Source organism: Gorilla gorilla, chromosome 6, assembly GCF_029281585.2.
Source record: "Gorilla gorilla gorilla isolate KB3781 chromosome 6, NHGRI_mGorGor1-v2.1_pri, whole genome shotgun sequence".
Lineage (NCBI taxonomy): Eukaryota > Metazoa > Chordata > Mammalia > Primates > Hominidae > Gorilla > Gorilla gorilla.
In genome coordinates this window covers 84,830,265-84,843,005 of record NC_073230.2, presented here as the reverse complement: position 1 = coordinate 84,843,005, position 12,741 = coordinate 84,830,265, and the positions used below count along the sequence as shown (strand labels likewise).

The 12,741-nt window shown below is 46.5% G+C and overlaps 1 protein-coding gene across 21 annotated transcripts in view; it reads right to left on the bottom strand.

Annotated features, from left to right (window-relative positions):
- TMEM120A (transmembrane protein 120A) overlaps positions 1–12,741 on the bottom strand; it is a 64,550-nt gene that overhangs the window by 22,351 nt on the left and 29,458 nt on the right. For 12 of the 21 annotated variants that reach the window (XR_008681428.2, XR_008681427.2, XM_055392851.2 and 9 more), the window contains one exon: positions 7,791–7,936. The exons of 5 other annotated variants lie outside the window; for them this stretch is intronic. Coding sequence is in view for 13 of the 16 variants with exons in the window: in XM_055392851.2 (XP_055248826.1) it covers positions 7,791–7,936 (146 nt within the window). In the remaining 3 variants the exon portion in view is untranslated. Of the gene's footprint in view, positions 1–495; positions 633–7,790; positions 7,937–10,761; positions 10,796–12,741 lie in introns of those variants that run through there. 4 more of the 21 variants (XM_055392856.2, XM_055392840.2, XM_055392841.1 and 1 more) reach the window with 2 other exon arrangements.

The window sequence follows — 12,741 nt, the reverse complement described above, 5'->3', positions numbered from 1 at the left end:
GAGGAGGAGAGAGGAGGTTTCATCATGTTGGCCAGGCTGGTCTTGAACTCCTGACCTCAAGTAATCCACCTGCCTCAGCTGCCCAAAGTGCTAGGATTACAGGCGTGAGCCACTGTGTTCAACCCATCTTTTTCTTTTCTTTTCTTTTTTTAAAGATACAGGGTCTCTCACTCTGTCACCCAGGCTGGAGTGCAAGTGGCTCAATCATAGCTCGCTGCAGTCTTATCTTCCTGGGCTCAAATGCTTCTCCTACCTCAGCCTCCCAGGTAGCTGGGACTACAGGTGCGCACGACCATACTCAGCTAATTTTGATACTTTTATCTTTTGTAGAGATGGGGTCTCGCTATGTTGCCCAAGCTGTCCTCGAACTCCTGGCCTGTAGTGATCCTCCTGCCTGAGCCTCCCAAAGTGTTGGGATACACATGTGAGCCACCCTGCATGCCCAGAAATGAAGCCAGTGTATGTGCAGAGGGGTAGAGAGAACAAGACACCTACTTAAATGGGAGCTTCCTGAGTTCCACGTCCAAAGTTATCATTAAAACGTTCGTTTGCCGGGTGCAGTGGCTCAAGCTGTAATCCCAGCACTTTGGGAGGCTGAGGTGGGTGGATCACGAGGTCAGGAGATCGAGACCATCCTGGCTAACACGGTGAAACCTCGTCTCTACTAAAAAATACAAAAAATTAGCCGGGCATGGTGGCGGGCACCTGTAATCCCAGCTACTTGGGAGGCTGAGGCAAGAGAATGGCATGAACCTGGGAGGCAGAGCTTGCGGTGAGCCGAGATTGTGCCACTGAACTCCAGCCTGGGCGACAGAATGAGACTCCGTCTCAAAAAAAAAAACAAAACAACAACAACAACAACAACAAACTTTCATTTATTTGAAACACAGACAAGGATTATCTCTACATTTCCCAAAGTGTGTTCTAAGAAACACTAGTCCCCCATAAGGCACTATGAGAAAGCGTTCAGGGGTTCAGATAACCAAATGCAATCTGCCCCCATATCTGTGTGTTCCACATCCATATATTCAAGCAACCTTGGATGAAAAATATCCAGAAAAATAATTCATGGTTGCATCTGTACAGAACATGTACAGACGTTTTTTCTTGTCATTATTCCCTAAACGATACAGTATAACAATTATTTACATAGCATGTACATTGTATTAGGTATTATAAATAATCTAGAGATGATTTAAAGTACACACAAGAGGGGCCAGGTGAGGTGGCTCACATCTGTAACCCCATCACTTTGGGAGGCGGAGGCAGGCGCATCACCTGAGGTGAGGAGCTTGAGACCAACCTGGCCAACGAGTGAAACCCCATCTCCACTAAAAACACAAAAATTAGCCAGGCATGATGGTGCATGCCTGTAGTCCCAGCTACTCGGGAGGCTGAGGCAGGAGAATCACTTGATCCTGGGACGTGGAGGTTGCAGTGAGCCGAGATCATGCCACTGCACCCCAGCCTGGCAACAGAGTGAGACTCTGTCTCAAATAAATAAAGTATACGAGACAATACGCTTAGGTTAGACGCAAATACTACACCATCTTGTATCAGGGAGTTGAAGATCCAAGGATTTGGTATCTATTGGGGGCCCTGGAACCAATCTCCATGGATACTGGACAACTGTACAAACGGACAGCTGTATCTATGATTCCTCTCTCGGAAACAACACGTACATTAGCAATCAAAGGTTCAAAGAAGTTGGGCACAGTGGCTGCTCATGCCTGTGATATCAGCACTTTGGGAGGCCAAGGTGGGAGGATCGCTTGAACCCAGGAGTTCAAGACCAGCCTGGGTAACACAGCAAGACCCTTGTCTCTACAAAAAATAAAAAATTCGCCAGGCATGGTGGCACATGGCTGTACTCCCGGCTACTCAGGAGGCTGAAGTGGGAGGATCCCACAGGAGTTTGACGTTACAGTGAGTTATGACCGCATCACTGCACTCCAGCCTGTCTCTCAAAAAAAAAAAAAATAGCCGGGCACGGTGCCTCATGCTTATAATCCCAGCACTTTGGGAGGCCGAGGTGGGTGGATCACTTGAGGTCAGGAGTTTGAGACCAGCCTGACCAGCATGGTGAAACCCTGTCTCTACTAAAAATACAAAAATTAGCCAGGTGTGGCAGTGCACGCCTGTAATCCCAGCTACTCGGGAGGCTGGGGCAGGAGAATCACTTGAACCCAGGAGGCAGAGGCTGCAGTGAGCCAAGATCGTGCCATTGCACTCCAGCCCGGGCAACAAGAGCAAAACTCCATCTCAAAAAAAAAAAAAAAAATCTCAAAGAAGCTCTGCAGTAGAGAAATCCACTCCAACTGGATAACTTGATGTTTCCATGAGGCTCTGATTAGAGACCACTTTCTCCATTATTACACCACAGAAAATGCTGACCTTTGCCAAAGATCAAAATCAGTTCCAAAAGTCCCCTGGCTCTAAGTCCGACTCAGAAATAACATTTTAAGGACCTCAGGCGTGTGGGTCCTTCAGAGCCACCTGAACTCAGCACATCTCACTCCCTTCCCCACAGCAGTGAACCCTCTGCAAGCCCACATCCTTCCCAAGCTACCAGCTTCGAAAGCCATTAGTAAAGAACAGACACCAAGCTAAGCCAGTTCTCCAGCCTGTGACACGGAGATGCATGACCCCCCACTGCCTGCGGGCAGGCCCAATTTACTCCAGCATGTGGGCTGCCCCTAACCCGGATGGACGCTCAGCTTGCTGGTGCCAAATGAAATCCCCCTTTCAATTTCCACTTAAAAATCTCGCTAAAAGGCCAGGCATGGTGGCTGATGCTTGTAATCCCAGCACTTTGGGAAGCTGAGGCAGGTGGATCTCCTGAGGTCAGGAGTTCAAGACCAGCCTGGCCAACATAGTGAAACCCCATCTCTACTAAAAATATAAAAATTAGGCGTGGTGGCACACGCCTGTAATCCCAGCTACTCTGGAGGCTGAGGCAGGAGAATCACTTGAACCCAGGAGGCGGAGGTTGCAGTAAGCCCAGATTGTACCACTGCACTCCAGCCTGGGCAACAGAGATGCTATCTCAAAAAAAAAAACCAAACCAAAACAAACAAAAAAAAAAACCTCACAAAAATCCCATAGCAAATCTATCAACCCCTCTTCCTGCTGTTTTTAAACCAGCTTCCTTTTCTGCGGTTGTGTGGGTTTGGCTGGGAAGATGGTGTGATGTGGATAAAAACACACTGTACTGTAAAATGTGTGTAAATGCTCAGTGACACAATGCAAACGAAACCAGTATCTCAAATGAATATGCCCGAACTGGGCACACTGCCTTCCCCCAAAACCACCTCCTTCTTCCCCCACCCCGCCCCCTCCCGAGTGTTCCCCAGAATGAACCACATCACAGCCCCCATCACCCACGCCTAAAACCAGGGCATCATCCCAGCCCCCTCTCTCTCCTATGCCCTCATGTCTGATCAGTGCTACCTCCTAAATCTTTCTTTCTTTTTTCTTTTTTGAGATGGAGTCTCACTCTGTCGCCCAGGCTGGAGTACAGTGGTGTGACTCAGCTCACTGCAACCTCCGCCTCCTGGGTTCAATTGATTTTCCTGCCTCAGCCTCCTGAGTAACTGGGATTACAGGCATGTGCCACCACACCCTGCTAATTTTTGTATTTTTAGTAGAGATGGGGTTTTACCATGTTGGCCAGAATGGTCTTGATCTCTTGACCTCGTGATCCGCCCGCCTTGGCCTCCCAAAATGCTGGGATTACAGGTGTGAGCCTCCAAGCCCAGCCTTTTAAAAAAATTTTTGTGTAAACAAGGTCTTACTATGTTGCCCAGGCTAGTCTCAAACTCCTGGACTCAAGTGATCCTTCCACCTCCTCTTTGACCTCCCAAAGTGCTAGGATTCCAAGCTTAAGCCACCACAGCTGGCCAGTCACCTACATTCTAAAGACAGCTGCAAACAAGTAACCCAATCCAACCCTCACAGCTACCCTAGCCACAACCCTGCGCCTTCTTCCCAATGTGACTAGACTAGGAGCAAAGGCAAGTTTCAGGAATATGCATCTGTCAAAACAGACCATACCGGGCCTTTTAAATATGTGCAGTTCATCATGTCAATTACACCTTACTAAAGCTTCAGAAATGAGGGGGTGGCGGTGATGAGTTATCAGCAGCGTAGGGTTTGCAGAGAAGAAATTAATCTCTCTGCACCCTGCAAAGCCAGGAGGGGGTCCTCCAAGAGCAAGGAGGAGTTCCAATCAAGATAAGACTTGATTCAGATTTGAGGCTGGAACATTAAACTGCCCTGGCTTATACTAGACTGATTGTCTTTACTTCCTTTATTTAACTGACTGTACACCTGTTGAGCTGAAATTCACAGTGCTGTTATCTCAGTGGAAGAAAGGGATGTCTTTGGGAGCCAGGCATGCATACCCTGGATCTGGGAACATGTCTGACCTCAGGCATGAGTCCCTGCCTTCTACGATTCCGGTGAAGGAATGTGGGCATGCAGGGCAGGAGACGGGTCATGGGCTTCCAAGTTAAGGGGAGGAAGTTGGAGGAGATGCCTGGCAGGGGTTGAAGGGAGTCACCACTGGCTGCGTTCTCTGGGAGATCCTCAGCCCCAGAAGGAGCCAGGGTGAGGCTGAGCTGGGTCCCGAGAAACCCAGCAGCAGAGGCTACCAGCAGCTCACACAGCCAGACGGGGCCAGAGAGCAGGCACTTTCCCACCACTAACACGCAGCCAGGCACACAGACAGGTCCACTCTGGGCCCTACTGCCAAAGGTACTCTGCCCAGAAGAGGGGAAGAGAGCAGCTGTCCTTAAAGCTAACCCCCATCCCTCCCTACTTTGAGTGCCCCCAGCAAACCCTAGGCTGCCCAGCTCTAGGGCATGGGAAGAGATGAGACTTGATTCAGATTTAAGGTTGGAACATTAAACCGCCCTAGCTTCTACTAGACTGTCTTTTTACTTCTTTTAACATTATTTCAAAACTATACACTAGTTGGCCAGGTGTGGTGGTTCATGCCTATAATTCCAGTACTTTGAGAGGCCAAGGCAGGAGGATTGCTTAAGGTCAGGAGTTTCGGACCAGCCTGGGGAACATAGCAAGACCCTGTATCTGCAAAAATTTTTAAAACTTAGCTGACTGTGGTGGCATGCATCTGTAGTCCCACCTACTCAAGAGGCTGAGGCTGGAGGATACCAAGCCCAGGAGGTGGAGGCTGCAGTGAGCTATGATTGCACCACTGCACTCCAGCCTGGGCAACAGAGTGAGACCCTGTCTCTAAAACGTATATATCGCCCAACTTCAAACATTAACAACTCATTGGCCAATTTTGTTTCCTCTATACCCTCACTGCCTTCCCACCTCACCCCAGATTATTTGAAAGGAAATTCCAGACATCACGTCATTTCACCCGTAAATATTTTGTTCTGTATTTCTAAAAGGACTTGTACTTTATAATAACCATAACAATGTCACTACAACCTTCGAAAAGCAACAATTCCTAAACACAGTCAAACATCCTGTGAATAGTCACATTTGCCCAGTCATTCTATACTATGATTTCAATTGAAGTTTTTTGTAACCAAAAGTGGCCAGAAAGTATGGAATCTGCTCACGATGTTGCTAAGGGCAGGAAGGGGAACACAGCTGAAGGCAACTGTTAGAAAAAGTTAAAACCACTTTCTGTTTACATTCCATTGTGTTCAGATGCTTCAATAAGCCAGACATCTGTACATGGCACTCTCCAGGGACCAGGCCCTGCCTGCAAATCTCTGCATAGTCTGGTGCTAGCCTTAGACAACTCCACCCAGTTCTCTTCCTTGAAACCTCCTCCTCTGTCAGATTTGGCTCTGGGAAGCTCAAGTGCCCCTTCTCTGGGCTCCAGATACCCGGGGCGTCCCTTGACACAGTCCAGCTTCCAGCCACTGCCTCCCCTACAGACAGGACCAGTCATCAGCAGAAACTGGAATCTCAAAATTGTTTTGCTTTGACAAAACTGACCATGAGTTGACAATGTTTGGAGCTAGGTGATGGACAAAGGGGTTTAATATCTGATTCTCTTTTTGTATTAAAAAATATTGTAATAGGCTGAGTGCAGTGGCTCACGCCTCTAATCCCAGCACTTTGGGAGGCTGAGGCAGGTGGATCACTTGAGGTCAGGAGCTGGAGACCAGCCTGACCAACGTGGTGAAACCCTGTCTCTATTAAAAAAGAATTATAATAGAGATGGGGGGGTCTCACTATACTGCCCAGGCTGGTCTTGAACTCCTGAGATCAAGCAATCCTCCTGCCTTGGCCTCCCAGAGTGCTAAAAATACAGGTGTGAGTCGCCACACCTGGCTGATTTTCTTTTTGTTTTTTTTTGGAGACAGGGTCTTGCTTCGTCAACCAGGCTGGAGTGCAGTGGCATGGCAACGGCTCACTGCAGCCTCGACCTCCTGGGCTCAAGCAATCCACCCATCTCTTTTCTAAATTATTTTTTTGAGCCAGGGTCTCACTCTGTCACACAGGCTGGAGTGCAGTGGTGTGATCTCGGCTCCCTGCAACCTCCTCCTCCTGGGTTCAAGTAATTCTCCTGCCTCAGCCTCCTGAGTAACTGGGACTACAGGACAGGTGGGCCACTATGCCCAGTGAATTTCTGTATTTTTGGTAGTCAGGGTTTTGCCATGTTGCTTAGGCTGGGCTCAAACTCCTGAGCTCAAGTTATCCATCCAGCTTGGCCTCCAAAAGTGCTGGGATTACAGGCGTGAGCCACCACAGCCAGCTCCATTTATTGATTTTTTTGTAGAGACAAGGTCTCACTATATTGCTCAGGCCGGTCTCAAAGTACTGAGCTAAAGCAATCCTCCTGCCTTGGCCTCCCCAAGTGCTAGGCTTATAGGCGTGAGCCACCGTGCCTGACCAATCCTTCCCACTTTTGTGTATTTTTGTATCCTCTGGATCCAGCTAGGATTTGTGGAATCAGACAGCCAAGAAAAAAGAGGTGGTCTCGAGCCGCCATGCCCCTGCCTTTCTGACCTTGGTATGGGTCCACCATCCAGCCTGCCCTCTGAATGGGTCCACCTTTGCTCACTGTTTCAACCCGACAGCCATCAGTTCCTTATAAAGAACTGTGGCCGGGCAGGATGGCTCACGCCTGTGATCCCAGCACTTTGGAAAGCCGAGGCAGGTGTATCACTTGAGGTCAGGAGATCGAGACCATCCTGGCTAACAGGGTGAAACCCTGTCTCTACTAAAAATACAAAAAATTAGCCGGGCGTGCTGGTGGGCGCCTGTAGTCCCAGCTACTTGGGAGGCTGAGGCAGGAGAATGGCGTAAACCTGGGAGGCAGAGCTTGCGGTGAGCCGAGACGGCACCACTGCACTCCAGCCTGGGCGACAGAGCGAGACTCCATCTCAAAAAAAAAAAAAAAAAAAGAGAAAGCGGAGGAGATGGGGGAGACTGGGCTGCAGACATGAACTTAGGGCTGCCAGGAGTCCAGATCTAGTTTTTTTTTTTTTTTTTTTTTTTTTTTGGAGACAGTCTTACTCTGTCATCCAGGCTGGAGTACAGTGGCATGATCTTGGCTTACTGCAACCTCTGCCTCTTGGGTTCAAGCAATTCTTCTGCCTCAGCTTCCCTAGTAGCTAGGACTATGGGCACGCACCACCACGCCCAGCTAATTTTTGTGTCTTTAGTATAGACAGAATCTCCTCCACTTTCTCTATATCCTCTGTCCCATCCTCCTGTTTCTCCCACTCAGTCACCCACAAGTCAGTCTCTAGGCCCATCCTTCCCGTCTGGGCCTGCCTGTGCTCAGCATTTGGCCCTACCTGAGGCATCCAGATGATCTTCTGGGTCCGGAGAAAGTGGTATGTGCCTGAGAAGCACTCATAGCCCCCTTTCAGGATGTAGACGGGGTGGTGGGTGAGGCGGGTCAGGATCCTGCCATACTCAATGGCTGCTTGAGGCACAAGATCTGAGAGTGGAGACCAAAGACATGAATGTCTCCTGTGTATCTGCCATTGGTCTAGAGCTGGGATAGATGACCACTTTCTTCTGAAATGCAATTATTTTATTTATTTTTTGAGACGGAGTCTCACTCTGTCGCCCAGGCTGGAGTGCAGTGGTGCGATCTCGGCTCAATGCAACCTCTGCCTCCTGGGTTCAAGCGATTCTCCTGCCTCAGCCTCCCAAGTAGCTGGGACTACAGGCGCCCAGCATGCCTGGCTAATTTTTTATTTTTAGTATAGACAGGGTTTCACCATGTTTGCCAGCCTGGTTTTGAACTCCTGAGCTCAGGTGATCCTTCAGCCTCGGCCTCCCAAAGTGCTGAGATTACAGGCGTGAGCCACCATGCCCGGCCTGAAATGCAATTATTTAGGAAGTTGAAGCAAGTATAGAGATGCATTATATTAAAATTTTTAAAGTAGCTTACCACCGGGTTTTTTTTGTTTTTGTTTTTGAGACTGGGCTTCACTCCATCTGGCTGGAGTGCAGTGGTACAATCTTGGCTCACTACAACCTCCATCTCCTGGGCTCACACCATCCTCCCACCTCAGCCTCACGAGTAGCTGGGACTATAGGTGCGCACCACCACACCTGGCTAAATTTTCTATTGTTTTGTAGAGACAGGGTCTCACTTTTTTGCCCAGGCTGGTCTTGAACTCCTGAGCTCAAGCAATCTACCTGCCTCAGCCTCCCAGAGTGCTGAGATTACAGGTGTGCTCAGCCTAAGTTAATCTTCTTTTCTGCAAACTCTGAGATATATGTATTATATGATGTCATACAATACATATATCTCAGAGTTTACAGAAACTGCCAGCTCGTTAACCACTCATATGTATACATATGGTTTACATATTATATACATGTATATATTATATTTATACCACATATATATGCAAACTGTATGTTGTGTATCATAAAATTCACCCATTTAAAGTGTGCAATTCAAAACATATAGACCAAAGGAACAAAATAGATAACCCAGAAATAAAGCCACACACCTATAACCATCTGATCTTCAACAAAGTTGACAAAAATAAGCAATGGAGGCTGGGGATGGTGGCTTACATCTATAATCCCAGAACCTTGGGAGGCAGAGGCAGGAGAATTGCCTGAGCCCAGGAGTTTGAGACCAACCTAGGCAACATGGCAAGACCCCGCCTCCACAAATAAAATTCATAAAATTAGTTGAGTGTGGTGGCGGGCACCTGCAGTTCCAGCTACTAGAGAGGCTGAGGCAGGAGGATCACCTGAGCCAGGGAGGTTGAGGCTGTAGTAAGCAATGGTCGTGCCACTGCACTACAGCCTTGGAGACAGAGCAAGACCTTGTCTCAAAGAACAGGAAAGGGGAAAGGACTCCCATTTATTGGTCAATAAATGGTACTAAGATAACTGGCTATCCATATGCAGAAGAATGAAACTGGACCCCATCACCATATACAAAAATCAACTCAAGATAGATTAAAGACTTAAATGTAACACCTGAAAACTATAGAAATCCTAGAAGAAAATCTAGGGAATACCCTTCTTGACATTGGCCTTGGCAAATAATTTTTGGCTAAGTCCTCCAAAGCAATTGCAACAAAACAAAAATTGACAAGTGGGACCTAAGGACACGAAAGTGCTTCTGCACAGCAAGAAAAACTACCAGAGTAAACAAACAGCCTGCAGAATGGGAGAAAGTATCCACAAGCTATGCATCCAACAAAGATCCAATATCCAAAATCTATAAGGAACTGAAATCAAGAAGCAAAAAACAAACAACCTCTGATGGTTAATACTGAGTGTCAACTTGATTGGGTTGAAGGATGCAAAGTACTGATCCTGGGCGTGTCTGTGAGGGTGTTGCCAAAGGAGATTAACATTTGAGTCAGTGGACTGGGAGAGGCAGACCCACCCTCAATCTGAGTGGGCACCATCTAATCAGCTGCCAGTACAGCTAGAACATAAAGCAAGAAGAAATACATGAAAACTCTAGACTGGCCTAGCCTCCCAGCCTACATCTTTCTCCCTTGCTGGATGCTTCCTGTCCTCAAACATTGGACTCCAAGTTCTTCAGCTTTGGGACTCACACTGGCTTCCTTGCTCCTCAGCTTGCAGACAGCCTATTGTGGGACCTTGTGATCACATGAGTTAATACTCCTTAACAAACTCCCATGTATATAGATACACATGTATCTATATATACACGCATATATATATACACATATATCTATACATATGTACATGTATAGATATACGTATATACATATGTACATATATAGATATACATATATCTATACATATGTACATGTATAGGGATACATATATATACTTATGTGTGTACAGATATACGTATATATGTATGTGTGTATATACGTATATCTACATACGTGTGTATATATACACGTATATCTATACGTATGTGTGCACATATATATGCGTATATATGTATATGTGTGTGTATATACGTATATCTATACGTATATATACATATATACATATATACGCATATATATACACGTATATATATATAAAAACACACACACATATATATATCTCCTATTAGTTCTGTCCCTCTAGAGAACTCTAATACACAACTCTATTAAAAAGTGGGCAAAGGACATAAACAGACACTTTTCAAAAGACATACAAGCAGCCAACGAACGTGAAAAAATGCTTGACATCACTAATCATCAGAGAAATGCAAATCAAAACCACAAAGAGATAACCTTCTCACATCAGTCAGAATGGCTTTTATTAGAAAGCCAAAAAATAATAGATGTTGACAGGGCTATGGAGAAAAGGAACACTTACATACTGTTGGTGGGAATGTAAAGTAGTTCAGCCCCTGTGGAAAGGAGTTTGAGATTTGTCAAAGAACCAAAAATAGAACTACCATTCAACCCAGCAATCCCATTACTATGTACACATCCAAAAGAAAATATATTGTTACACCAAAAGGATACCTGCACCCATATGTTCACTGCAGCACTATTCACAACAGCCAAGACACAGAATCAACTCGAGGGCCCATCAACAACAGATTGTATTTATTTATTTATTTATTTATTTATTTAATTTTTTTTTAGATGGAGTCTCGCTCCTGTCACCCAGGCTGGAGTGCAATGGCACGATCTCGGCGCACTGCAACCTCCACCTCCCTGGGTTCAATCAATTCTCCTGCCTCAGCCTCTCGAGTAGCTAGGATTACAGGCATGCACCACCATGCCCGGCTAATTTTTGTATTTTTAGTAGAGACGGGGTTTCACTATGTTAGCCAGGCTGGTCTCAAACTGCTGACCTCAAGTGATCCACCCGCCTTGGCCTCCCAAAGTGCTAGGATTACAGGCATGAGCCACCGTGCCTGGCCCCAGATTGGATTTTTTAAATGTGGTTAACATATACCACAGAATACTACACAGCTATAAAAAAAGAACAAAATCATGTCCTCTGCAGCACCATGGATGGAGCTGGAGGCCGTTATCCTAAACGAACTAACACAGATATAGAAAACCAGATACCACATGTTCTCATTTATAAGTGCAAGCTAAACATCAGATGCATATAGAAATAAAGATGCGGAACAACAGACCCTGAAGAATACGAGGAGGAGGACAGAGAGAGAGGGACAGGGGTTGAAAAACTACCTACTGGGGCCAGGTGCGATGGCTCACACCTGTAATCCCAATACTTTGGGAGGTCAAGGCGGGCGCATCATCTGAGGCCAGGAGTTTGAGACCAGCCTGGCCAAGATGGCGAAACCCTGTCTGTGCTGAAAATACAGAAAAATAGCCGGGCGGGGTGGTGCGCACCTGTAATCCCAGCTACTTGGGAAGCTGAGGGGAAGCAGACACTGCAGTGAGCCAAGATCACACCATTGCACTCCAACCTGGGCAACAAGAGCAAAACTCCATCTCAAAAAAAAAAAAAAAGGCAAGACAGAAGAAAAGAAAAACTACCTATTGGGTTCTATGCTCACTACCTGGGTGATGGGTTCAATATACAATTCAGTGACTTTTAGTATATTGAGAGTTATGCAACCATCCCCCACAATCTATTTTAGAATGTTTTCTTCTATTTTTAGTATTTATTTGAGACAGAGTCTCACTATGTTGCCCAGACTGGTCTCGACTCCTGGGCTCAAGCAATCCTCCCACCTCAGCCCCTCAAAGTGCTGGGATTACAGGTGTGAGCGACAGGGCCCGGCCTAATTTTAGAACATTTTCATCACCCCTACAAGGGACCCTGTACCACTAAACAGCCACACCCGTTTCAAACTCCCAGCTCCACTTAACCACTCATTTCTATGGATTTGCCTATTCTGGACTTTTCATATAAATGGAATGATATATGATGTTTTGCATCTGACTTCTATCACTTACCATCATCTCTTTAGTGTTCATCTACATTATAGCACATGTCAGTACTTTTTTTTTTTTTTTTTTTTTTGAGACCGAGTTTCACTCTGTTGTCCGGGCTAGAGTACAATAGCACAAACTCGGCTCACTGCAACCTCTGCCTCCCAGGTTCAAGTGATTCTCCTACCTCAGCCTCCCTAGTAGCTGGGATTACAGGCACGTGCCACCACGCCCAGCTAATTTTTGTATTTTTAATAGAGATGGGGTTTCACCACATTGGCCAGGCTGGTCTTGAACTCCTGACCTCAGGTGATCCTCCCGCCTTGGCCTTCCAAAGTGCTGGGATTACAGGCATTATTAGCCACAGCGCCCAGCCCCATTCCTTTTTATGTAATATTCCATTGTGTGGACAGACCACATTCTGTTCTACCTGTTT